The sequence below is a fragment of the Orussus abietinus genome, unplaced genomic scaffold, assembly GCF_000612105.2.
Source record: "Orussus abietinus isolate OABI.00-Male unplaced genomic scaffold, Oabi_2.0 scaffold263, whole genome shotgun sequence".
NCBI classification, from domain to species: Eukaryota; Metazoa; Arthropoda; class Insecta; order Hymenoptera; family Orussidae; genus Orussus; species Orussus abietinus.
The window spans coordinates 1-22,244 of NW_019394409.1; the positions used below are offsets into that span (position 1 = coordinate 1).

The 22,244-nt window shown below is 39.2% G+C and overlaps 5 protein-coding genes across 11 annotated transcripts; 1 reads left to right on the top strand and 4 right to left on the bottom strand.

Moving 5' to 3' along the window:
- Positions 1–604: 604 nt before the first annotated feature.
- LOC105701528 (activin receptor type-2A) lies at positions 605–6,273 on the bottom strand. Its single transcript, XM_012428339.2, has 9 exons — positions 5,770–6,273; positions 5,228–5,418; positions 4,933–5,098; positions 4,695–4,834; positions 4,238–4,617; positions 3,965–4,151; positions 3,733–3,870; positions 3,440–3,571; positions 605–3,321 (listed from the first exon to the last, which is right to left on the bottom strand). The coding sequence occupies exons 1-9, from the start codon at positions 5,816–5,818 to the stop codon at positions 3,136–3,138; spliced, it is 1,569 nt and encodes a 522-aa protein (XP_012283762.1). The 5' UTR covers positions 5,819–6,273; the 3' UTR covers positions 605–3,135.
- Positions 6,274–6,642: 369 nt separating this feature from the next.
- Positions 6,643–8,408, top strand: LOC105701531 (histone H2A). The gene is made up of 3 exons (XM_012428346.2): positions 6,643–6,869; positions 6,956–7,163; positions 7,605–8,408. Exons 1-3 carry the CDS (start codon positions 6,848–6,850, stop codon positions 7,783–7,785), a joined length of 411 nt encoding a protein of 136 aa, XP_012283769.1. The 5' UTR covers positions 6,643–6,847; the 3' UTR covers positions 7,786–8,408.
- Positions 8,409–8,648: 240 nt separating this feature from the next.
- On the bottom strand, positions 8,649–10,749 carry LOC105701529 (eukaryotic translation initiation factor 4E type 2). 3 transcript variants are annotated; one of them, XM_012428341.2, is made up of 6 exons: positions 10,331–10,749; positions 9,903–9,978; positions 9,567–9,809; positions 9,319–9,471; positions 9,124–9,260; positions 8,649–9,051 (listed from the first exon to the last, which is right to left on the bottom strand). In XM_012428341.2, the coding sequence occupies exons 1-6, from the start codon at positions 10,348–10,350 to the stop codon at positions 8,997–8,999; spliced, it is 684 nt and encodes a 227-aa protein (XP_012283764.1). In that variant the 5' UTR covers positions 10,351–10,749; the 3' UTR covers positions 8,649–8,996. The 3 variants fall into 3 exon arrangements, with proteins under 3 accessions (XP_012283764.1, XP_012283763.1, XP_012283765.1); XM_012428340.2 differs by having other exon boundaries at positions 9,903–9,987; positions 10,331–10,747; XM_012428342.2 differs by having other exon boundaries at positions 8,649–9,033; positions 9,903–9,987; positions 10,331–10,745.
- A 221-nt stretch (positions 10,750–10,970) lies between these two features.
- LOC105701530 lies at positions 10,971–12,432 on the bottom strand. 2 transcript variants are annotated; one of them, XM_012428343.2, is made up of 4 exons: positions 12,237–12,432; positions 11,903–12,101; positions 11,640–11,833; positions 10,971–11,346 (listed from the first exon to the last, which is right to left on the bottom strand). In XM_012428343.2, exons 2-4 carry the CDS (start codon positions 12,097–12,099, stop codon positions 11,150–11,152), a joined length of 588 nt encoding a protein of 195 aa, XP_012283766.1. In that variant the 5' UTR covers positions 12,100–12,101; positions 12,237–12,432; the 3' UTR covers positions 10,971–11,149. The 2 variants fall into 2 exon arrangements, with proteins under 2 accessions (XP_012283766.1, XP_012283768.1); XM_012428345.2 differs by lacking the exon at positions 12,237–12,432 and having other exon boundaries at positions 11,903–12,195.
- Positions 12,433–12,779: 347 nt separating this feature from the next.
- LOC105701553 lies at positions 12,780–20,103 on the bottom strand. 4 transcript variants are annotated; one of them, XM_012428391.2, is made up of 22 exons: positions 19,832–20,103; positions 19,393–19,547; positions 18,160–19,287; positions 17,762–18,030; positions 17,581–17,694; positions 17,353–17,505; positions 17,080–17,240; positions 16,926–17,007; positions 16,660–16,842; positions 16,338–16,551; positions 16,172–16,268; positions 15,881–16,089; positions 15,605–15,803; positions 15,286–15,525; positions 15,062–15,181; positions 14,828–14,970; positions 14,580–14,766; positions 14,416–14,503; positions 14,212–14,340; positions 13,925–14,107; positions 13,739–13,840; positions 12,780–13,582 (listed from the first exon to the last, which is right to left on the bottom strand). In XM_012428391.2, the coding sequence occupies exons 2-22, from the start codon at positions 19,529–19,531 to the stop codon at positions 13,412–13,414; spliced, it is 4,311 nt and encodes a 1,436-aa protein (XP_012283814.1). In that variant the 5' UTR covers positions 19,532–19,547; positions 19,832–20,103; the 3' UTR covers positions 12,780–13,411. The 4 variants fall into 4 exon arrangements, with proteins under 4 accessions (XP_012283814.1, XP_023287963.1, XP_023287962.1 ...); XM_023432195.1 differs by lacking the exon at positions 19,832–20,103 and having other exon boundaries at positions 18,160–18,906; positions 19,103–19,193; positions 19,393–19,532; XM_023432194.1 differs by lacking the exon at positions 19,832–20,103 and having other exon boundaries at positions 18,160–19,020; positions 19,103–19,193; positions 19,393–19,532.
- Between the last annotated feature and the right edge of the window lie 2,141 nt (positions 20,104–22,244).

The following is a 22,244-nucleotide window of genomic DNA, read 5'->3' on the forward strand; positions in this document are numbered from 1 at the left end:
ATCCCTTCCGTGAGCAATCTCCCAACTCATCTCTGATAGATATACAACCGCCAAATTTATAAACTCGTACAATAAGGCTCAACGATTTTACAAAGTATGAAATAAAAAGCTCGAATACATGATCTTTAGAACTCTATCAATTATCAATACGCGAGAAAAGTTACTGCACGAACAACATAGAACCTTACATTGAATCGATGCGTTAAATATAGAAGAATGCACGAGATAGTTTACTTTCCCCGGTACATTGTCAAGTCTCTACCTTGAAAGATTCTCCCTTCGGATAACCATCCTTCCACGATTACGAAGAAGTCGTGCAATTAAGGTAAAAAAACGTTTATTGCGAAAAGCAGATAACAAGCGTCTCGGGACGAGCTTGCTGTCACGCAAAGTTACTTAAATATCTCACAAATGCTTCTTTTGAAATTGTACAACAGCTGATCATTATTGCATAGATCATTATCCAAGAGGTGATCGCCCCGAAGGTAGTTACATAATCTCCTATTACGTAGGAACACCATTCTCGCGACATGTACTACGACATAACATAAGTTCGGGATGTCAAATGAATGAAAAGAATTCATTCTTCCTTAATAGTCTTAAGTTTCTCCTAGAATATGCCTTAGTATTTTATTTACAATCAGCCTAAGTTCGACTAGGTGCGAACAAGTATGTCCGATCAAAGTCTTCATTATATGTATATGGTACAGCCTAGATTTAATTAATTAGGTTTAATATATATAATATATATATGTATAGTCGGGTTTCTTCATAAAAATAACTATTAAACAAATTACTTAAAAAATCACTTACATAGTTAGAGTAACAACAACGGTACCAGAAAGCAGACCAGTAAGTTCCTTGTCACTGGGGAGGAGCTGATAGTACTTCGAACGTGTATCTTGAGACACGAGCAACTGCGACATACGTCTAATTATAATATATATATTTTTCTTTAAATATTACGCATTCCAAAAGTGATATCGCGCTCGCCTCAACCCTCTTCTGCGGTCCTAAATTCCTACATTCCGGTGTGCACGCTTGCTCACATTACGTCACACAGATCGCTTATCGAGTGCCTCCAATTTTTTATTCATAATATATATATCAATGTACTGATAACGAATGTACAATAATGAATCGAAAAGCACGTGGCCTACGAATCGTAATTTCTATTTGGCACCGTCTAAATCCAGTTTCAAAATCCTCAGTGAAACACGGAGCGCACTTAGGCTCGTAGAGGATTACCTTTCGATGGATATGTGAGCCCTCGAATTTATTCGGTTGATATCAGTAATCGCACGATAAAAAGGTAGACATTCACTACACGATCGTATTACATAACGGAATTCTTCTGATTAAATAAAATCCTTTTTAGTCGAATAACTTCGAGATTAGGGCGCGCGCGTTGACGAACGCGAGCATCGCATTCTCTCTACGCGGATAAGGAATTTCTCTGTACACGATCTGTCAGCTCGAATTACGCGTCCCCAAAATTCGGACGAGTTAATATATAGATCTCGAGGCTAATAAATTCCACGTGGCCTTCAATCGGTTAACACGATTGTGTCTACCAGGTACATTTGTTGTAGGGTCGATTACGTCGCTCTCGTGGCAATACAATAAATCGCATCGTCGACGAACACTAAATCGATATCGGGTTTGTTCGGCTTATCGTTTAAACGATTCCTCGCAAACGGCGGGATTCGCTGACTCGTCAACGGAAACATTGCGAGGTTAAATAATTGATAAATATAAAGTGGCTCTCAGAAGTTCAAGATACCACACGGAACGACTTTCAGTTGAAGTTAATGTATTCCCAAACATAATTTGAGGTATTCTTAACACTTAACCGACTGAACGGGGAGATCTCCCCTAAGTGTTAATAAGTGGCAACAAAAGGACGTCCCTCATAGAAACCCAGTGATCGGTGGACAATTGCAACGATGTCAATGTTTCCGGACAGGTTAGGCAATCCCGTAGACGATCGTCGTAAAATCGCTAGCACCAATGAGGAACAACGCTTTTCGCAAAACACTACGAAATGCTGCGAGAAAGTGATAATTAACATAATAATACACACGCTCGGGTTACGAAAGTGCGATTGAACTATTGAACAATTAAGGAACACGTATGGATACACATGGGTTGCATTCGATCGCGAGTAACAAAGCGGAGTTATTCAACGATTATCTGCTATTTACATGACGTTACATGTATAGAACGTGCACTAAAAAAGAAAAATTAAATCGCATTGCATAGTTACATGTTCGTGTTCATGTCATTTTTAATTCATTTCGGATCAGATAATATATTGTGAAAGATGTATTCCATAAAGATGACCAAATTTTCAAGTACACTTTGTGTAATAATCATGATTGCATTTAGCAGGTCAACTGCGCACTGCTTACTCTTTCATAATACAATTTTTGAAACACAGATCCTTATCTCAAATTGATTCAAATCTCTGAACTTAAAACCTAGCAATATAAAAATAAAAAATTACGGTCGTCATTTTACGTCATACATTAGTTTGTGAAAATGTACAGCGAGATTTGTTACTAGCAAAAATAGTTAACTAAGAGTAAAAAAATAGTAGGCATTTCAGAGTATTTCACATTTGAAATCACACATCGTTCACAGCGAACAAAACCATGATTTGCGTTAGGCAAAATAGTCAGTCGCACTGATTAGACCGATCGAGCCCTATAAAAATTATTAGGCGGTTCTCTCAACATTTCAGATTATAACCGGCATAACATCATCAATGTTTTGAATCAATTAAAATAGATTATTTGTAATGCTAATAATAATTAATGGTCTCACTTTGTTCCATCAGTTCAATAAAAATTGATTCTGACACAAGAATTTGATCTACGATGGCTGATCGACAGCCTATGTTAACTCTGTAATTCCACGATGATTAAAATTTAGGATATTTAAAGCGACGCGATACCTAGAAAATAATCCACGACCACGAATGACAGATTTCACAGTAACTAAAAGAACGGTCTAGAAGATATTAACGTATCTACATCGACGATGTTCCCCATTGATGATCGTAGAAGAAAGTTGTATGGTACAGGAAACTGTTGGTTGTGCAATTTAACTAAAGCTATAATACACACAGGCTAACTACATACTAGACTCCTTGGTGGTGATAGACTCGTTGGTGTTGTCGACCCGTATCAAGGTCGATGAATTTAGAACGAGCGTTCGGCTTAAAGTAGCGACCCGTTCCATTACACAGGATGCGGAAAGACGCGCCTCCGCGTCATGATCCCAACACTCCTCCATCGTGTCGCAGATTGAAAGGAGACCCTAAAAAACAAGACAATAGACAGTGTACTTAAACATCCATGTAGACCCATAGCGCAGCTTTAAAAAAAAAATGCTTCGCTACAGCAGGAAACATTGCAAGTAAATCTGATCTATTTACCGCATGTTTTCGCCATGTTTCCAAAATGAGTGGTCGTTCCTTTTTGTGTACGACACTCTCTTGCATGTCTTCCAAGGTAGGATGAAGTCCAACTTCCTCTTCGAATGGTAACCTGTATTCCCCGATGGGGCCCTGCATAAAAAGATACATACTATAAAATCAATTTGAATGTCAATCGATTACTTTGAAACTTTGAAAATCTGTTTTATGGGACCATTAAGTGTCATGACGAACAGTTAAACTTGCTTTTTAGCTTATTCGAGATGAACAGATAATTCCTAAAGACAACTCACATCTTGTACCGTGCACCGTGATGCTAATTCCCATAGCACCAGTCCACAGGCATACATGTCGATTCTAAGAAAAGAATCGCGCGTGAAATTAATCGCGCCCTCCAGAACTTCTGGAGCCATGTATCTCCGAGTTCCAACCTAAGAATAGTAAATTAAAAGTTAAAGTTTTTAACTGCAAATTTATTAAAATTGGCGCGATATTCCTCAGGTAGGAAAATAATATCGCAGATACCTGTCCATGCGTATCACCGCAAGGTTTTCCCGGATGAAAGATCAAAGCTAACCCAAAATCAGCTATGCATGCACTCATATCAGCTTTGAGAAGAACATTTTTCGATTTGAAGTCTCTGTGCGCTACAGCGGGCTTATATCCGTCTGCTTTATTGGCTGGGATTTCCTCGTGAAGATGCATTAAACCTCTTTGATAGAAATATTTATGATCAGCCAACAGGATTTACCTTTTTATAATAGTTTATATCACTAATTATCTAGGAAAAGTTTTTACCTCGCCATGGATTCAGCAATTCTGCACATTTCTGACCAAGTTACAACATTGGCCTTCAAGTAGTCGCATAAGGAACCTTTCTCATGATATGCAGTAATGAGCCAGAACTCAGTCTGCAAGTTGTCACCTCTCTTCTCCACGCCGATGTATCGTAGAATGTCTTCGTGATCCATGTGCGCCAGTTTAAATATTTCCTGCTCCGTCTGCCAGGATTGCTTATCTTGTATAGGAAACACCTTCACAGCTACCACTTCGTTCTTCAGTTGAGCCTTCCACACAGCTCCAAAACGACCACGAGCTTTTATTTCCAGAAGCTGTATCGGTCGCAAACCCAAATTGGGTGAAGGTTGTGGTAGCGGAAGCGGTTCTAACGTTGGCACCTACAATAAACGGATGAAATTACGTTATATTTATAATCTCAATATATTTTAACATATTAATAAATTGTAATGCTTACTTCATTGAAGTACCCTAACTTACGACGACGATAGCACCAATATAATAAAGGGAAAATTAAGGCAAGAATCAGCATGGGTATTGAGATAGATAGGACGAGCGTTATTATCTGTTGCTCTGTATTTGGTACTGGCTCGTACTCTATAACAATGAGGAACATTTGAAATAATAAAGAAATCGTCATTCATATTTTGGTATTCAACTTGTAGTTGGGAATATCGTTAGAATTAAAAACTCACCATGGAGTACGGGAGGAGGAGGCTGCGTAGGCTGAGGATCCCATGTGAAATTTTGGTTACACATGTTTCCGTCGCAGCAACAAAAGAATAACTGCTTTTTTCTATCTGCATTTTTCTCAACACAGTGCGTCTTATCATAGCACTCCTTACTATCCAAAAAGCATCCCTGAAAAGGCACCACCATGCAAAAATACAAAATATTACAATATCAATTTATCAAGTAAACATATGATACGAGAGATGCATAAAGTACATTTTTAAATAGATATGACATAATAATTTAATATTTATGAACCTTTAGTTTAATAGTCGACGTCTTTGTCGTGCTGTCAAATTGCCACAAAACATAGCAATGATTTCGTTTGTCTGGGTCATGTGGTCCGCATTCTTCTTTACCCGAACACCCTTGTTGAGATTCCGTGCACATTGTTTCATTGTAAAATTCACAAGATGTCGAGCCCTTGACATCGTGTCCATACGTTAATCCTACCGAACACGTCACAATTAAGTAAACAAGTTCTATATGCCCCATTATATTTTAAATTGACACTTGTATATTTCTGAAGTGTTAGTAAACAGTAACGATAAATAATACCTAAGCATTCCGGGTAAAGACACGGACTTGTTATCGCACATTATTTAGAACAAGGTGATGTGTTACCGATAAATTCCACTCGCGCTTACAAAGTTTGACAAAACCTACACGAAGCTCCTCGTCCAGCGACATCGGAAGGCACTAATTCCCGTGAGATTTTTTATACCTTCCGAGGCCAGTGGTGCATCTTAAATTAGAATAACAGGAGTATCGAGTGAGCATAGAAAAAACAGAGGAATTACCTAAGAGTCCTAGGAAGAGACATGGAAATATCGTTGCATACGCGGGCATCGTGACCAGATCACAGGAGCATACCAGTAATTTTGAGTCTATTAGCTATTAAGCAAATTGTAGTAATTCATCCACCGACACATCTTCCTCTCTCTCTCTCTTGCACGCTCGTCTCGTCCCGCTTGAACCTGTTCTTCCCGGGTCGTCTCCTCTCTCTCGCTCCGTTCCACTCCGGCGCGGTCTCGCTCTTTTTATGCAGTAAATCGCACACCGCACAGATTCACATCGTTTTGCTCGAGGAACGCCGCGAGTTACTCCGATTCCTCCGATTCTCCGTCCTTGGCGAGACTCAAAGGACTTCGGCCGGACTCCACGGCCGAACGCTCGCTCCGCGCTCTCAACTTTTCCCGTGAATTAGGCGTCGAAACATTTTCGTAATTATTATTAGAAAAATATACACCAGCGCACGAAGCGAGTGATAATAGGCGAACGTCCCTCGCTCCCTTCGTTTTGGCGATCGCTGAAATCGTTTGGGTGGAATCTCACGCGAGGAGTATCGACGCGCGGCCGGACACTGATTCGTCGAAGCGTCCGCCATTTTGAAATCCTGCGCGGGGTTTGTCCACTCCCTGAACGAGACTCCTTTTCATTGGAGTTTTCCGTTGGATCGGAACGAAAAGAATTCCAGAAATCTAGTAATTATCATGTAAAATCTCCATTCAGATAATGACTTAAGTACATTCCTACGAAATAATTGCAGTTGCAAGATTACACGGTATACCCAACGTGTCGAAGAACTCGAAGATATTCCAGCCGCCATTTTTTGAAAATGTGCACATCTACATAGTCGTATAGTCGATGGCCTAGGCTTTCGGTACCCACTGTCACCGCCAATCTCTTGGCATCCGTTTCCGGTTGGGAGGTTCCCGCGCAAACGAGCGCGGCCGAAATATCAGAGTAGCGCGTAACCTCGTTTGTCGGCGCGGAGCCTCGTAGCGACGCAACCTCATTCGCCGTTGAGATCTCGTACCGGTTGGTCGGTCGCTTTGCAAGATCCCTCAGTTTTCGTAAACCCCTTTCGTTTGGAAGATGTCTGGACGCGGCAAAGGAGGTGAGTCTCGCGCTCTTTTTTCTCTCTCTCTGCGGAAAGCCGGGCGGTTCCCCCCTGTAAGTGGCTCGAAAAATTTCTCGTCGTAGGCAAGACCAAGGGGAAGGCGAAGACCCGGAGCAGCAGAGCAGGTCTGCAGTTCCCTGTCGGCAGGATCCATCGTCTCCTGAGGAAGGGGAACTATGCCGAGCGCGTCGGAGCCGGAGCACCTGTATACCTCGCGGCCGTTATGGAATATCTGGCTGCTGAGGTGCTCGAGCTCGCTGGAAACGCTGCCAGGGACAATAAGAAAACGAGGTCTGTACACGGGCTCTGCTTTCTTGGGAAATTCAATGAGAGGAAATTTAATCGTCTAGCTTGACGATATCTTGTGTTTTGAGTATTTGTTACCTGATCCTTACAAAGGTCTTAATTGGTAGCCTATTTTCGCCTCAACGGTACGATTCTCTGGAACCCGTTTGAGATAGAGCTGCTTCTGAAAAAGTTGCTTACAAAGTATGAGATATTCTTGCTTCGGTCAAGTTTAAAGGAAGGACAAAGTGACCAGGGTTATGGATAGGACATCGTAACGGATTCGTATTCCACTGTTGAGTAGTGTTGTCTTTGAGCTTGGAATGTTATTACTAATTCCATTAGGATATTTAAAGATTTGAAATGGTTGTCGGTATTGGTTTTGCATTGGTTCTTGTTTATTGGTCTTTGAAGATGCCTGAAATGATTATCCTTTGTTCTTCTTAGGATAATCCCACGTCACTTGCAGTTGGCCATTCGCAATGACGAGGAGTTGAATAAACTTCTCTCTGGTGTTACCATTGCTCAAGGTGGTGTCTTGCCGAATATTCAGGCAGTTTTGTTACCTAAGAAGACGGGTACTGGGGGTGGTTCCGGAAAGGGTGACAAGGGATCCCAGGAATACTAAACTACGGCTTTTATCCTTGATTTTTGGCCATGCCGAAGCTCAATTGTTCTTGAGAATCTAATAAACAATAAGTTAACATGATCATATGTATCGACGTTAGATGTTCTCAAGCAGCGAATCATTAAAAATTTGTAATGAAGTAACACAAGGTGATGCTATACATTTACATACCGTTAAGTTGTAGCTCTGTTTCATTTTTATATTTATGGTTCGAATCCACTATTATATAGTTGCGAAACTATTATATGGTTGAGAGGTTTCATTTAGCAAATATACATGCCACTCAAAGGGATAAATAAATTACAAGTTTGACATTATTACAAGTAGCTTAACATTTTCCTGAAAAAATATTATATAGGAATTCTGTCTCGCTTTGAAGTCCAAATTACGGTTTCATCCTACTATATCTAATAGACTTAATTTACTATAAGATAAAAACATTATCAACAAACTGTAAAATCTATTTAAAACTTCATGTTTAATGTTTTGTATTTACAATGTTTCATATCTTTTTGCGTAAACATTAGTCTATATATCCATGTTTTTATGTAAGGATCAATGTTTCTTTTGCTTTATGTAAACGAATATTTAAAGGGAAAGAATAAACAAGTTTCACATTACTATATATGATTTAAGCAATCATATGATTTTTATCTTTATATTTTAGAGACCTTGTCTTCTGATTAATTCTCTGATATTGTCACGTTTTCATTTAACCAGTACAAAGTAGTGTTTAAATAGTGTTGACCTATGTAGACAAACTGAGAGGATAGAAAAAAATAGTTCCTTATACAATATTCCAAAACTTGGATTAAAAATTCAATCCCATCCTAGTGCATTTTCTAGAACTTCCTAAACTTTGCTGGATCTCTCAATCTCTTGTCTTTATTGGGCAGGTACATACAATATGATCATGTATGAAGTCTCCAAAAGTAAATTTCCATGTTTCAAAAACGTACGGTATTTTCTTGGTGCATAACCATAAGCTAGTAACATTTACTGTTTTGATATAACCAATTATTTTCATGTAAATGTACCACTCGGGTGTGTCTTAAATACATCCTTTTAGTGATGCACAATGAGATGCTTATCCATAGATGTCCAATCGTAACAATCCACTTCCCGCATATCATTTTTTGCGAGTCAATTGAATTTTTAGAGTCAATGACATTTTGACACTTTTCATCACCAATAATTTAAACACATGTCGGTCAATGGTGTTGATGTTGAGGAATCATATTAAGATACCTGGAAAACCGTGACGATCTACTAAAATCTGCAGCTGCCTTAATTACTGAAAGAAACTTAAAATGTATTGTAACAAGAGTTATCCCTTACTTCAAACTGTCATTGTGTTTCTTGTACTCCATGGAAGCACTAGCCGGGAGATGTAACACACGTCGCAAGGTATCTCGGATTCGTGCTGTCGTCGCAACGTCGGATGCAGTTTTATTCCAAACGCAAATTATGTCCTCCTGGGATAGAATGCAATTAATAATGCAAATCATTGAACCATTAACATATAATTCTTACCTGAAATCTTATAGATACAACTGCTCCACATATTTCCTCTCCAACCATAAATTGTTCGCCTAACATTGCCAGAATTAAATTTTCCCAACATCGAGACACTAAACCTTTCCGTAACCTTACTATCCATTTTCCACCACGCTGATTCGCTTCGTCCTGCAAAAGGATAATTATAAACTCGTCACCACGTACAAACGCACAAGTATGATATTTTATCACGGAAGGCTCCTAAACCTGTAACAATCACTAACTTCCCACATTGGCTTAATCCCGACTTTGAATAAATGAAAGTCTGTATGTGTGGTTAGTTCCGATGGCCTTATTAAGTGACTGTACAAACTCCAAAATTGCTCCACGCTGCCGAACCTTCCAACCAACTTCAGGTTTTGATCGTAACTCTGTATGTTGGGTTGTTTACCGGGACTGCGGCGACTGTACCATAATGCATAAGCATACTGTAACTTGTGCTCGGTTGGATTTATTTCTACAGGTGGCTGTAAAGTAACGAAATTAATAATTCCATAAAGATCATTCAGGAATTACGTTTATTCCTCAAACAGATGGCACTGAACTCGCATCGCACTTACCAGAGGATCTTTGTCCGTCTTTTGATTATCTTTCGTCTGAGCCTCCTCGTCGGCACTGTCGTCACTCGATTTCAGCCTGCAATCCCTAAACATTCTTTACTAAGAATCCAATTGATTTGAAAGACTAATATCTCTATAATAATTTGCAAATTAGGACAGCGATGTTCAATGACGTACAAGTCTAGCAGTATTAAAAGAAAAAATTAATTGTAAACAAATTATCCAAAGGACATCGCCAAAGGCACATTGTTAAATGTGGCGTGGCATTTTTCTCATATTTTACGGTACCCTGACTATTAATTAACATTCGAGATTCCGTTCAACAAATCTCTGTTTTCATTCTGTAATGAAGTCTAACATAACCTCTTGCCTGCGTGAGAAGCCATTGAAATAAAGAGTAGATGAATGAACGCTAACATGTCACTTACGCATCGAACTTGTTGGACATTTTTCAGGATACTGTGTAAATGTACAGGATATTTAAAATATATACTATGAACAGCGGAAATTCACGCTCGAGAGTAAAAATATAAACGATCCTCGCACTCCTCGTGAACTTGGCGGTAAATCAGTGTAAATGTAATCCCGTGGACTCAACCTAACCAGACGAGACTTTCGCTATTTCTTTTGGAACCGTTGATCCGCCTGTACGCAATATAGACTAGATCTACGTTTTCCTCTTTTCTGTTGGCACCGTGTTAGTAGAGAGCAAAAGAGAGAGCTCATGCCGTGTTTAAAAAATGGTTCCTGGAAACGTTACTTTAATCCGCGGTTCCGTCTGCAAATGGAGCTCACCTTAAACTTAAGGGCGTTAAAATAACTGCGGGAAAATAAGCGAAATCATACAAAAAATATATACACTCATTCAAACGTTTATAAATATTTGTTTAACAAGCGCGATCTTTGCGATACGAGCGATTATGAAATGGAACTCGAATCTGATTCAATACTGGTTCAAGCTATGTACGTACATATTTGACCCGTACTGTGTGAAATTCCACTTAAAAATATTCTAATTACCTGTAATTGATTTATACCTTCGGAGATTCCATAAATAAGTCGCTTCGCTTTTTTTTTCTTTTTACACAAGTATAAAATCAAGGCACTTCCTTTATTCGTACATTGATATAAAATCGAAGGTACGCGTAGAAAACGTTTGGACATCCCTCCTGAGTTTTACCAACTCAAAATTAGATGTTTTACAAGAATATTGTAAACAATCGTTCGAAAAATTCCTGTAAAGCGGGTTATGAGTTCTTGGTAAGCGTCGGGACGCTTTTCTTGGTAAAGTGCGCCTTTAAATTCTTCATGATCTCCTGTCGTTGGTACCTGACTTCCCTGTCGCAGAGATTCGACAAAGCCATAGGACATTCGTATTTCACGGTTTCCAAGCATTTCGTCTCTCCTTTAGATCCGCTGAACTTGAACTGCGAGGTGGAATCCACTGAAACACGAGGCTGTTGCTAGAATTCAAGTTAATTTTGGATGCAAAATATATTCCGTCCGCGCAACAGTAAATCCGTAGAAGCCAGACATTATCTTGCCTCCTATCAAGCACGATTTATCAGACCATTCGAACAGCCAATTGATATGCATTAAGTGCATTTTCAAAATTCCAGCCAGTTTTGAATACTTTCAGAGGCAATTTAAACAGAAGAAGAAAAAATAAAATAAAATAGGTGCCTAGTTTCGTTCTCGTTCAAAAAGGGTGTAAATAAATAGTGGGAGAATTCTTACAGCAGCCAAAATTTGCGAAGAAGCAAGTGCGATGCTGCGAATTAATAACGAAATCGTCCTTCTCCCGTAATATTGAAAAGTGTCCCAGGGCAGTGTTCTTGACCGCAGGCATGTGACTCAAATGTTCCGTATACTTGACAGAGTATTTCCAGTGATCGTAGTTACCGCTTTCCTCGATAATATCGAAATCCTCTCTAAAATGCAAAATACGGGATATTAACGCGGCAAGACTTTTATCTGTCTGAATGGCGAATAATACATACATCGTCGGATTTAACGTCTTCATGTTACTAAAATCGGCAACGTACTCCCAAACGTGTTCGGGGTTTGAATTTTTAAGGGTACCTGTGACCGTTACCTCGTACGTTCTTGTATGAATAAACAATACATACAGCAATAAAATACCCAGAGCCGTGTAAGCGACAGTCCTCGTTTTCCATTTCATCGGATTAATGCCCATTTCTGAATGGAAATAATTCCATTCATTCAATTAAAATCAGAATACTCGATAAATATACTAATTTATAAAAGTGTTCTATGGATAGTTTCCTATCTTAGAAAGTTTGAAATTAGCGACTGTGCATTCGTCGTCCTTACCGGATTCGCGTGGCGGTCTTGCAGCTGCACTTCCGGTGAGAGAACCGACTCTACGGGATTTTCCGGCGACCGGGTGATATTAAATATTGTCAAGCGCGAGATATCGCTATTTCCTAAGAGCGATATGCCGCAGCTTCCTTTTTCAATCTCTCGGGAGTGGCCCAAAGCGACGGAGACGCTGATAAAGTCCTTCTGCCGTTTCTAGTGCGTCTCTACATACGTCTGCAGTCGACTTTTACCGCCCCCGCTTTCCAAAATGGCGGCGGCGCGCATTTTAAAAAATGCATGCCCCATTGTTTGAATCTGTATTAAACGTTGATAGGACAAGATAATGTTATTTTTTACGGAGTTTTCCCGTAGCTTCCCTTTCGGAATACCTGAAAGTTATTTAAAACGCTGTATCTCCAGATATTTCGACCCTTGCCTTTTGCCACCCTCACTTTCCAAGATGGCGGCGACGCGCACACTTTTGAAAGTACACATTACGTGTACTGTATTTCAGCGACACAGAGATAGTATCATTCCCAAGGATAACACATGAAACTGATTAATAATAATGTAATTTATTTTTAAAGAATGATCATGTAAAAAATCGTAATATGTAGGTCCATACATGTTTAAGAAAATCACGGACATAAATGGTAATAGAATATAATAATTAGTAATCTGCGAGGACATCTAATTCAGGCATTAAATAGCTTCCAGTATGTACACCAGAAATTACCGCGTATGAAATATCTGTACAAATATATATGTATAATATAATATATACAAGTTGGAAACATAAGATCTCGAGGGATTGGAGTATGCATTGGCATCGTGTACTTGACACAATAACGTTACCTAAATAAATATGCGTAAAGGCACGAGGTTTCAAAGTTTCCCATATACATATTTTTACATGCGTTTATACAATATAAATAACCAACTACATGGAATGCAAGTTCTTATACAGCACCCCACGATGGACTACAAATCTTTAGTGTGTTCATTCGACTTGATTTTTCTTTTTATACCTTAGCAATTCGTAATCGTGTTCGTGCGGACGATCAGTAAAGCCGGAAGAGCGAAGCGCTTATTTCTATGTATACTCCTTCCTAGCTGTAGCTCGTAGAATATTTGTACAGTTCTGAGGGTCCTCGGAATTTGTACTTTGCGGGTCTACTAATTCGGTCCTAATTATTACTTGCGACTGCTGCTTGAGCTATCATTTTTTGAGCGTACTGTGGTAACAATTTTTTCTGCTCGGGATTAGTCATTGACCTAAATGTAAGCAGCCTCACTATTCCACAATGATAGCCCGTGGCCAACCAAAGGTAACTCCACGAATTAGGATTCCACAAAATCTGGAGGATGTTAATCAGTTATTTACTTTGCTATTCACTAAATCAAATATATTAGGTTGAGGAATAAGTTCCCGTCGTTTTTAACGTTGCGTAACGTAATTAATATGGCAGGAACTTATTCCTCAACTTATTATATACCTTTCAAGGAATACTTACTCGATTCACCGACATGAACGGGTACTGTTCCACGGGGATGTTTTTCAAGTTCTCCGCCACCAAAGATTTGGTAGGCTTGCTTGTGTCTATCTTCTTAGTTATCTACAATCAGTTAGAAGATTATGGATAGTAAACTAATATCCTAGGTGCAGATATAATTTTTGTCACATTACGCTGAATACTGACGGATTTAACGCTGTCGCAGAAAACGAGACCAAACCGATCTTTGCAGTCTACGTATTTATCTGGCATATAGTGATAGTCGCACGATTCGTCGTTCTTTTCTTCAGCTTTGTCACTGTTCTGCGCATTTGCAACTTCTGAACACGTCTTTGGATCGAAATCCATAACATGAACGTATGAAGACACCTAAATCCAAATTATAACTGTATGAAAATGTAATAACTCATACTTTAACTTTCAATCACTTTTGGAGACTTTCACCGAGATATACTTGAGGAGAAAATAATTACCCGCCGCTTCTTCGTAAGGGTCTTATCCATATCGTTGATATAAAGCAACTGATGAGGAAAAATTGTTATAACTTCGCCAGCCAAAGTGCCATGTGCTATTCCGTTGGCATAATCGCACATGGAAATGGTCTAAAAAGCAACATTTAAATTAATAGTTAAGCATTATGTGTTGTAAAATAAACGTGTCTTAATTAAATTTCTCACATATGTCGGGGAATTCGTCCCTAAGATGGGGAAGATCTTGTATCCGTATTCTCTTAATGGAACGATATAAGAATTGGTATGACCCAGCCTGAAATTGAAGGCTTAATTTTTATTGCATTTCTCAGGTAGAACTCCACATATTTATATAACTGCATATAAATTACCCAAAAGCATCATCGAAACTAACGAGACCACATGGCCAGTGAAGCATCCAAGTACCGTCTACTATCAGTCCTTTCCTTGTTGTGGACTGAGGATAACTTGTATTCTCCAAGTCCCAAAATTTGTAGCACCTGTCATAACTAGCTGTCACCAGGTAGCGTTTGTTCCCGTAAGGAACTAGAGATACCACTGGGAAAAGTTGTCATAAATTATAAAATATTTCCATATTATATTCAATAGATTCACTTACTGCTGACGGCATGACCATGAGCACAAAAATGTCGACAGGCACTAAGTGTCGTTGTATTTCCTCGTTTATTTAGCAAAAGCGGCGATTTATTCGTCAGATCCCAAAGAGCAACATATCCGTTCGAAAAGCCAGCTACTATAGTGCTTTGATATAAACATAAAAATAATTATTATTTTTTCATCTCAATGAAATTGACATCTTTGTAAGTAATTTCAGAATACTTTAAATTCTTACTTGTGTCCACGTTCCTTGGACCAAGATAACTTTGTGCACTGCCAAAGTTCCTTTGCATTATCATGTAGAATGATATTTACAACCAATGTTAATACAGGCTCTGCCTTATAAACCAGCCACCTGAAAAGCAATTAGCTCTTACTTAATTGTGAACAAAAGGTGAGTTGAAACCGGACAAATTCGAAGCACCTATTTCCCACTGACACGTGAAAAAATTACCATACCTTGGATTCGTTTCTTCAGGAGGCCGTAATTCCTCAGGAAAAGGAAGAGAATAAATATGTACACAACCATCGGAACATGCAGCAGCTAGTAAGCCCATTCTTCTCAATTTGTTGTTTGTCTTGCAATAATTTAAAAGACTTTCATCCTCGTAACATCCAGAAGGGCACCACTCCAAAGTCCAAATAGTTCCATGATGATGAGCAACCGCATAAGCCAAAGAAGGCGCAGTCATTGCATCCCTACATTGAACATTTGACAAATGTCAGTATATATAATTTGATATTTTTACTTAATTACTTTTAATGGATTGGTACGCACTCGTGATCTAGATGTCCTAAACTCCAGATTTGGATAGCATTCCGACCTGAATATGATTTTCCTACTGCATAAGAGCTTTCCATGGTTGGATGTGTACTGACAGCTAAATATTGAGTGGGTTGTTTTTTGTACATAGGAGTAGGTATCGGTAGCCAAGCCAAAGCCCATACAGGACCTCCGACAAAAAGCGTAGGAACACCTGCAAGAATTCAAAATTTTAAACTATAAATATTAATTTTAATTCATGAATTTATAAGATAACATATTAAAACTGACCATTGTCAAAACCTCCCTCGGCCAGGGTCCACGTTTTCCACTGAATCGTTTCATCTTTCAGGTTTTCTAAATTTTGTGGTTCCATCGTTGCTGTTTGCATTGAATTTTCTAATTCTGGTAAATACATCCTAGCTTCACTGTTGCTTAATAATGTAAAAGTATTTGGAACGTATTCGTTGTACAAGGATAATTGGTAATTTTTCAGTGCGCTGAAATAATGTGTCACAGTTTGAAAAGCCAACAAATACTGAGATCAGACACGAATGGGCAAATTTATTTGAAAATACGTACAATTTCAAAGTTAAGTTCAAGGCAGCCGCGTATGGCTTGCTGCAAATCGATTTCTGCACGATTTCCTTATCTAGGAAATCTATTCTTCTATGACTTCCTAGAAATAAAATACTCATTCTCGTATTTTTGTAATTAAAGTAAACTGAAAACTGCGATTAAAGCTTACTTGAGCTTTCCCGACAGACGCGCATTTTCGAAATGGTTGAGTCCATCTCAGTAGAATCACTGTCACTATCTTCTGATGACGTAGCGTACTTTCCTTCATTATCAGAGTTTAGACCCTTGTTAATAAATTCGTCCGACGGATGGTTTTCCTTCACATGTTGCGTAATGTTTGCCTCATCTTCTGTTGAATAGTTGCAGATTTTACAGACAAAATCCTAATATGATAACAATTTATTAATCAACTGTAATTAAATAGGACCTGCAATAGCCATAAAAAAGAATATATAAGTATTATATATGAAAGGTATAAAAATTAAGAATACCTGTTGTGGCGTAAAGTTGCACAAGGAGTAATGTTTGCAAATTTCTTCAACGGAAGGCGCAGTGAATTGACAGCCTGCTTGACGACAGGCAGCTACACCATTTTCAATTATTTGTTTCTTCCATAATGCTTTAAGGATGCCAGGAATCCTCTTTATTAATAGTGGCTTCTGTATGAATTGTTTCTGTAAGGTAATCATTTTTAAATGTTCTTGATAATCTAGTTGAAATTAAATAAATATTAAGTAACTTCACAAACCGTAATTACCGAATCAGTATGTGTCTTCTTTGAAGGCTGCTCGTTCTCATCTTTTGTCATTACGGTGAATTCAGAAATCTTCGCTATAGCTCTGGAAATAATTATTTTTTATTTTACACAAAATAAATGTTAGAACGACACATCAAATACAAATTATTCGAACTTTTCTGCTGCTTTGCGTCTCGGTGTTGCAGCATCGAGGTCTTCCACAGGAAGTAATAATTTCTGCTCCGCCTGCCTGTGTATTCGCATGTGCATATCTTTAGATGACGGCTTCATTAAATGGTGACAAATCGAGCAAGGGATCATCATTGCCATACTTTCCTATAAATGTAAATATATATCGTGATGTAGATGCTGCCTTATTTCAGGTAACACGAAAATCTGAGCATTTCGAAATAGCACTTTAATTTATGTTATTTTTTTCCTCACTTACATCTGCTGTTTTTCCACAGAACTGCATGTGAGATATGAAACCAATCACACTACGTTTTACTTCTTTGCACTTTTCGCAGGTCAAACGACCACGTTTTTGCTTGATTGCATATGTCAGAACCCTTTTCAACAGTTTCTCATCATTCTCTAAATCCTGTAACACGTTATAATCAGCGTTAATAATTTTCTCAAAGTCAATTCCAATCAGTGCATTTTTGCAGAAACCCACCATTACTTCTTCACCTTCGTGCCAACCCATGTAGTTATGTTCTTGCAAGTTATGCATGTGCCATTTATTTGTTGGTACTTCTTTCTCACATCGAATGCATTTTACATTCAAAACCTGCAAACATAATGTTATCAAACATACAATACAAGGTATAGAGTTTCTGAACAAGAGAATAACTAACCTCCTCATTAAGTAGTTCTTCCTCACCATTAAGAGATTTCGAATTAGCTTGAGATTTTAATTGCCTTGGGATATACTCAGAGTCTCTGAAACATTTTCCACGTCCTTTACCTCGACCTCTGCCTCGGCCTCGATATCGTTTACGACCTTTTCTTTTCGTAGGTATCACGCATTCGCTGAAATCTTCACTATCGCTCTCTTCGCTTAGCCCCTTACCATCTGTAGTATCCTGCCTTATTTTCGCAATTCTTGTCCTACATGGAGTACTTCCTGTTAAAAATAAGTGATTCAGAAGTAGTTTTTACATTCATATTCTTCCATATTTTCTTTCGGTTTATATACTAAAGACAAAAATCAAACAAAATTCTTTAAACGTTCAAAATTTAATAATTGTTTTACCACTGGCAGATGCTAAGTTGTTACAGTCATCCAGGTTTACAGCTCCTTCAATTGATTCTGTCAGATGTATATTCGATTCTTCTTGTAATGCATCTGATATTTGTGTAGTAACACTAGGTGGATTTTTTCGTGGTCTACCCCTTTTTCTACGCACTGGTGTCTCCGACAATATAACAGAATTATTCAGATTATTAGTTTCGTGGGATTCCTCCTTGTCATTCATAGGAATACTTTTAATTTTTTCTTCTTCCGCCTCAATGGATTCTTTAGAAACTAATTTTGTATTTGCTTCCACATGTTGTTCCACTATGTCACAGCCAGCAATTTTTCTTTTCTTTCTTGGCTTATCCTCTATTACCCCAATATCTTGAAGGCCAGATTTGCCTTCTGTATTACAGTTAATGCTTTCATTCGATACAATACTTTGTTTGGCTCGACTGGGATTTGTTTTTCTAACACTATTTGTTGGCGATTTCTTAACACATGGAATTGATATAACATAATTATTGAAATCTTTTCGTTTTCTAATGCATTTGTCACTTTGTTCTGTATGTTGTTTACTGTCAGGTGAATTTTTTGTATTAGATTTATTTTTTGGTATTTGTTCATGCTTTGAGGCTGTGTTTTGAACATAAATCGCAGGCATTGTCATTGCTTCAGAATCACATTCAGTGATTATACCTGTTTGCTCTGAATTTACTCCAGATTTCAAAGGATCGGTTGATACCGTTGAATCCATGGTATTAGCTATAACATAATTTTGAGGAGTTTTTTTCTTTTTCGTGACTTGTTTTGATCTCTTTTTCTTGTTTTGCACATTACACCTTTTCTCATTTTCATTATTTGCATTAGTATTTGTTCCTAATTTCAAAGAATCCTCTAAAATGCTACTTTCATCAGTTAATGATTTTTCTGGTAATGAAGTATTTGATGAAATAGCTACCTGAGAATTATTTGTCACATTATTCAAGGGGACTTCGCTAGATTGTATCGTTATTATCTCGCTATCATCTACATTGGTGTGGTCGCCTTGACTAGAGAATGAATTTGAGATATTAGAACAAAATATCTGAGTTGGAGACACCGATGTTGTTTCAGCAGATGATGTTTCTTTTAGTAATTGCTTACCTTTAATAAAAAATAAAAAGTCCATTATATTTTAGCTACAATGATCTACAACTTATAAAAAGAAACCTACACTATAAACTACTTCATTTTAAGAAAATTAAATACCGAATGTGCTTTTAATCGGAAGTCCAAGACTCTGCAAAGCATCAGGAGGAAGAACGAATACCTTTACACCTTTATCTTTTATGTGTTTCGTCTTTATTGAAAAGGAGGACAAATTGATGGATGAATCTTCCTTACTCATGACATTTAAAATTCTCCTGAAAAAGACGTAAACTTATTAACCAATATTTTTCATTACTCCTCCAACAACAATTCATCTCATAACGACAAAAATGTCATTGAACATCAGTCAACCTTTTTATATCCTCCAGCGGGGTTTGAACACGTGATCAAAAGCGAAAAGCGAACGGCATGTCACATGCTCCAAAACGCGAAAGTTAAGTCGTCTTATTTAAACCTCTTATCAAGAGGCAATTATCTGAATATCTTTATTTTAAATAATGTTCAAATTCGCGCATAACACGTGGTGAATTCCACTCACCTTTCCGTTTGACAAATTTTCTTAGTTTTCTTACACGGTTTTAAAGATCGCAGGTTATGTACGAGCAGACAGGAAGAAGATTTGCTATCTTTGCACAGCTATCTGCAGCTATCATTTTCCACTGCGTATTAGCTCAATTTACGGATGTGGGATGGTGTTTAATCATAAAAAAAAATGCAATTACGGAAACGGGATTTGAATCGATGCTACTGTTTGAAAGACTCGTGAGCTTAAGTTGCGGAACCATGGCGAAGCACGGCCAACTTTATACAGACCTTAGCATGCAAGTGGCAACCCTGGAAAGTCAGTTCTTCCTTAGATCATATATATCTGGACCAGAGATGAGTTGGAAGATTGCTCACGGGCAGGGTCGCGGGATCGCATCGTGTGCTGCCCTCTGGTTTCGTACGTTAGCTTTCACCGTTTTTTGCCCCCAAGGGCGGCGCAACGAATTTCTGGTAGGGGCTCGCGCACTCGCGATGGCTGTGCCAACTACCAGTTGCCATTGGCGTCTCACGTATTCGTGATGGTAATACCATGCGGCAGTTGACGGTGGTAGCTTACTATTATGGCAATCTCCCAACTTATCTCTGCCAAATCAGCTGCTTCCAGGTGATCCACCTAAACCTGCAAAGGGGCACAAAAGTACAGGTAAAACAGAACAGTGAAGAAACACCTTGAAGTCGCCAGATTCTCCGAAGTGGCCCACCTAAAGCTGAAAGGGAACACAAAGGCACAAACGAAACCACTGGGAAAGCGAGAAAAAGACGGTGATACAAGAGCTAATAACTTACTAAAGTTACCATTAAAGTCAAGAATATTTTGCAGAGCATCGATCTCGTATAATTGACCCAGTAAAACTGTATTATATTATATATTGCTTGGCGTGACAAAAATCCAATATATTTATCTTACTTAAATGCAGACTCGAGAAAATTTCATGAAAAGGATAGTTCACCGTCTCTCCCCGTCAATCCAGACAGAAGGATATACAAAAAAATGAGAGGGACAACGTGGCGAAAAAAATGGATGACTGCCCATTCGAAAGAATGGAAGGCCATCGTAGTTGCCCTCTTCTTAAGGGGCCGCTTCGGCATATAGCCTCTTCGACACATGTAGTCTCTTCGGGCAGAGCCCCCTACGTCTCGAACGCTTGGCAATCCCCTGATTTTTCGAATTTGAAAAAAAAATTACTCCGCGAGCAGATTCAAAAACTAGCAAAACGACGACCTGCGATCCGAGGATGCGCAGTCCGAGCGTATTGCACATTTATTCGATTCCCAAGCGCGGTCTAATTAATTTTATTGCTGAAAGAAAATTGATACAATAGCGGATATATCACAGGGTGGACATCCTCCGCGCTTCCGGAAGCGCGGACGATGGAAAATTACCCCAGGTTCAGGATCTCCTCCCAAACCCCCAGGAAGAGATTCCGCCCTGGCCCTGCCTGCTTACATCTAGACATTCACTCAAGACAACTGACCTACCTCCCTAGCTATATCTAAGAGAAAAAACACATTCGTTCCAACACACTCACTCCACGGTTCTCTCTCATTCCGCCCGGGGACAAAAAGCCTAATCCTAGGGACAGCATCCCGGGATGCCTCCGACCCCCGAGCTCAGTTCTCACATTCATACGTTCCGATTGCCATCGCCAGTTGAATGAAAGAAAAATTAAACTTGTTCACGGAATCGAAACGCGGATGGCAATCGAAGGGATTCGCAAAGTTTCGATTTACCACGTCTCCTGGCCCCGACCCGATCGACTCGCTCCTGGATGAGACGAAGGGTGGGGGCCAGCAAAGAACGCGGCCACAAGAAAAGGCACCTACCGTCGTAGAGGCTGAAAAAATCCTAAGCTGATTAATTTATACATCGTTAAAACGTGCTATTGACTCTACTCGACATCGATATTTCAGAATTTCTGCAAGAAAGAAAGGCCAAGCCCAGCACGCACTACGGCCCCAGGGTAGTGGAAGGCTTAGCCAAAAACAGCTGAAAATCCTGAAACGTTCCCCTCGTCGAGGCGGCGACTCTAAATCGATCCGCAGGCACATCGAAGTGCCACCTCGACACGAGGTCGGCTCCTCGCGAGATCCTCCTCCCAAGTCTTTTTAAAATCATCCAAATAAATATCGCGAAACCGATGGCCCCGAAGTCGGAGGGTCGTCCGACTTCCCGGCGCACAATAAAGAAACGCGAAACGTATTCTACCGCGGACCCAGGAGAAAGCTATTCCTAGTCTAAATCAACACACAAGAAATAAACAAAGTTCACGCGGCCACTCGCGAGTCGGCGAGATGTCACTCCCCGTCCACTCGCGGTCCCTCAAACAAATTGTAACATACAACCGATCCCCGTGCCGGTACGAACCTTTCGTCCTGCGACATGAAGGGATCGGAGGAAGGAAACG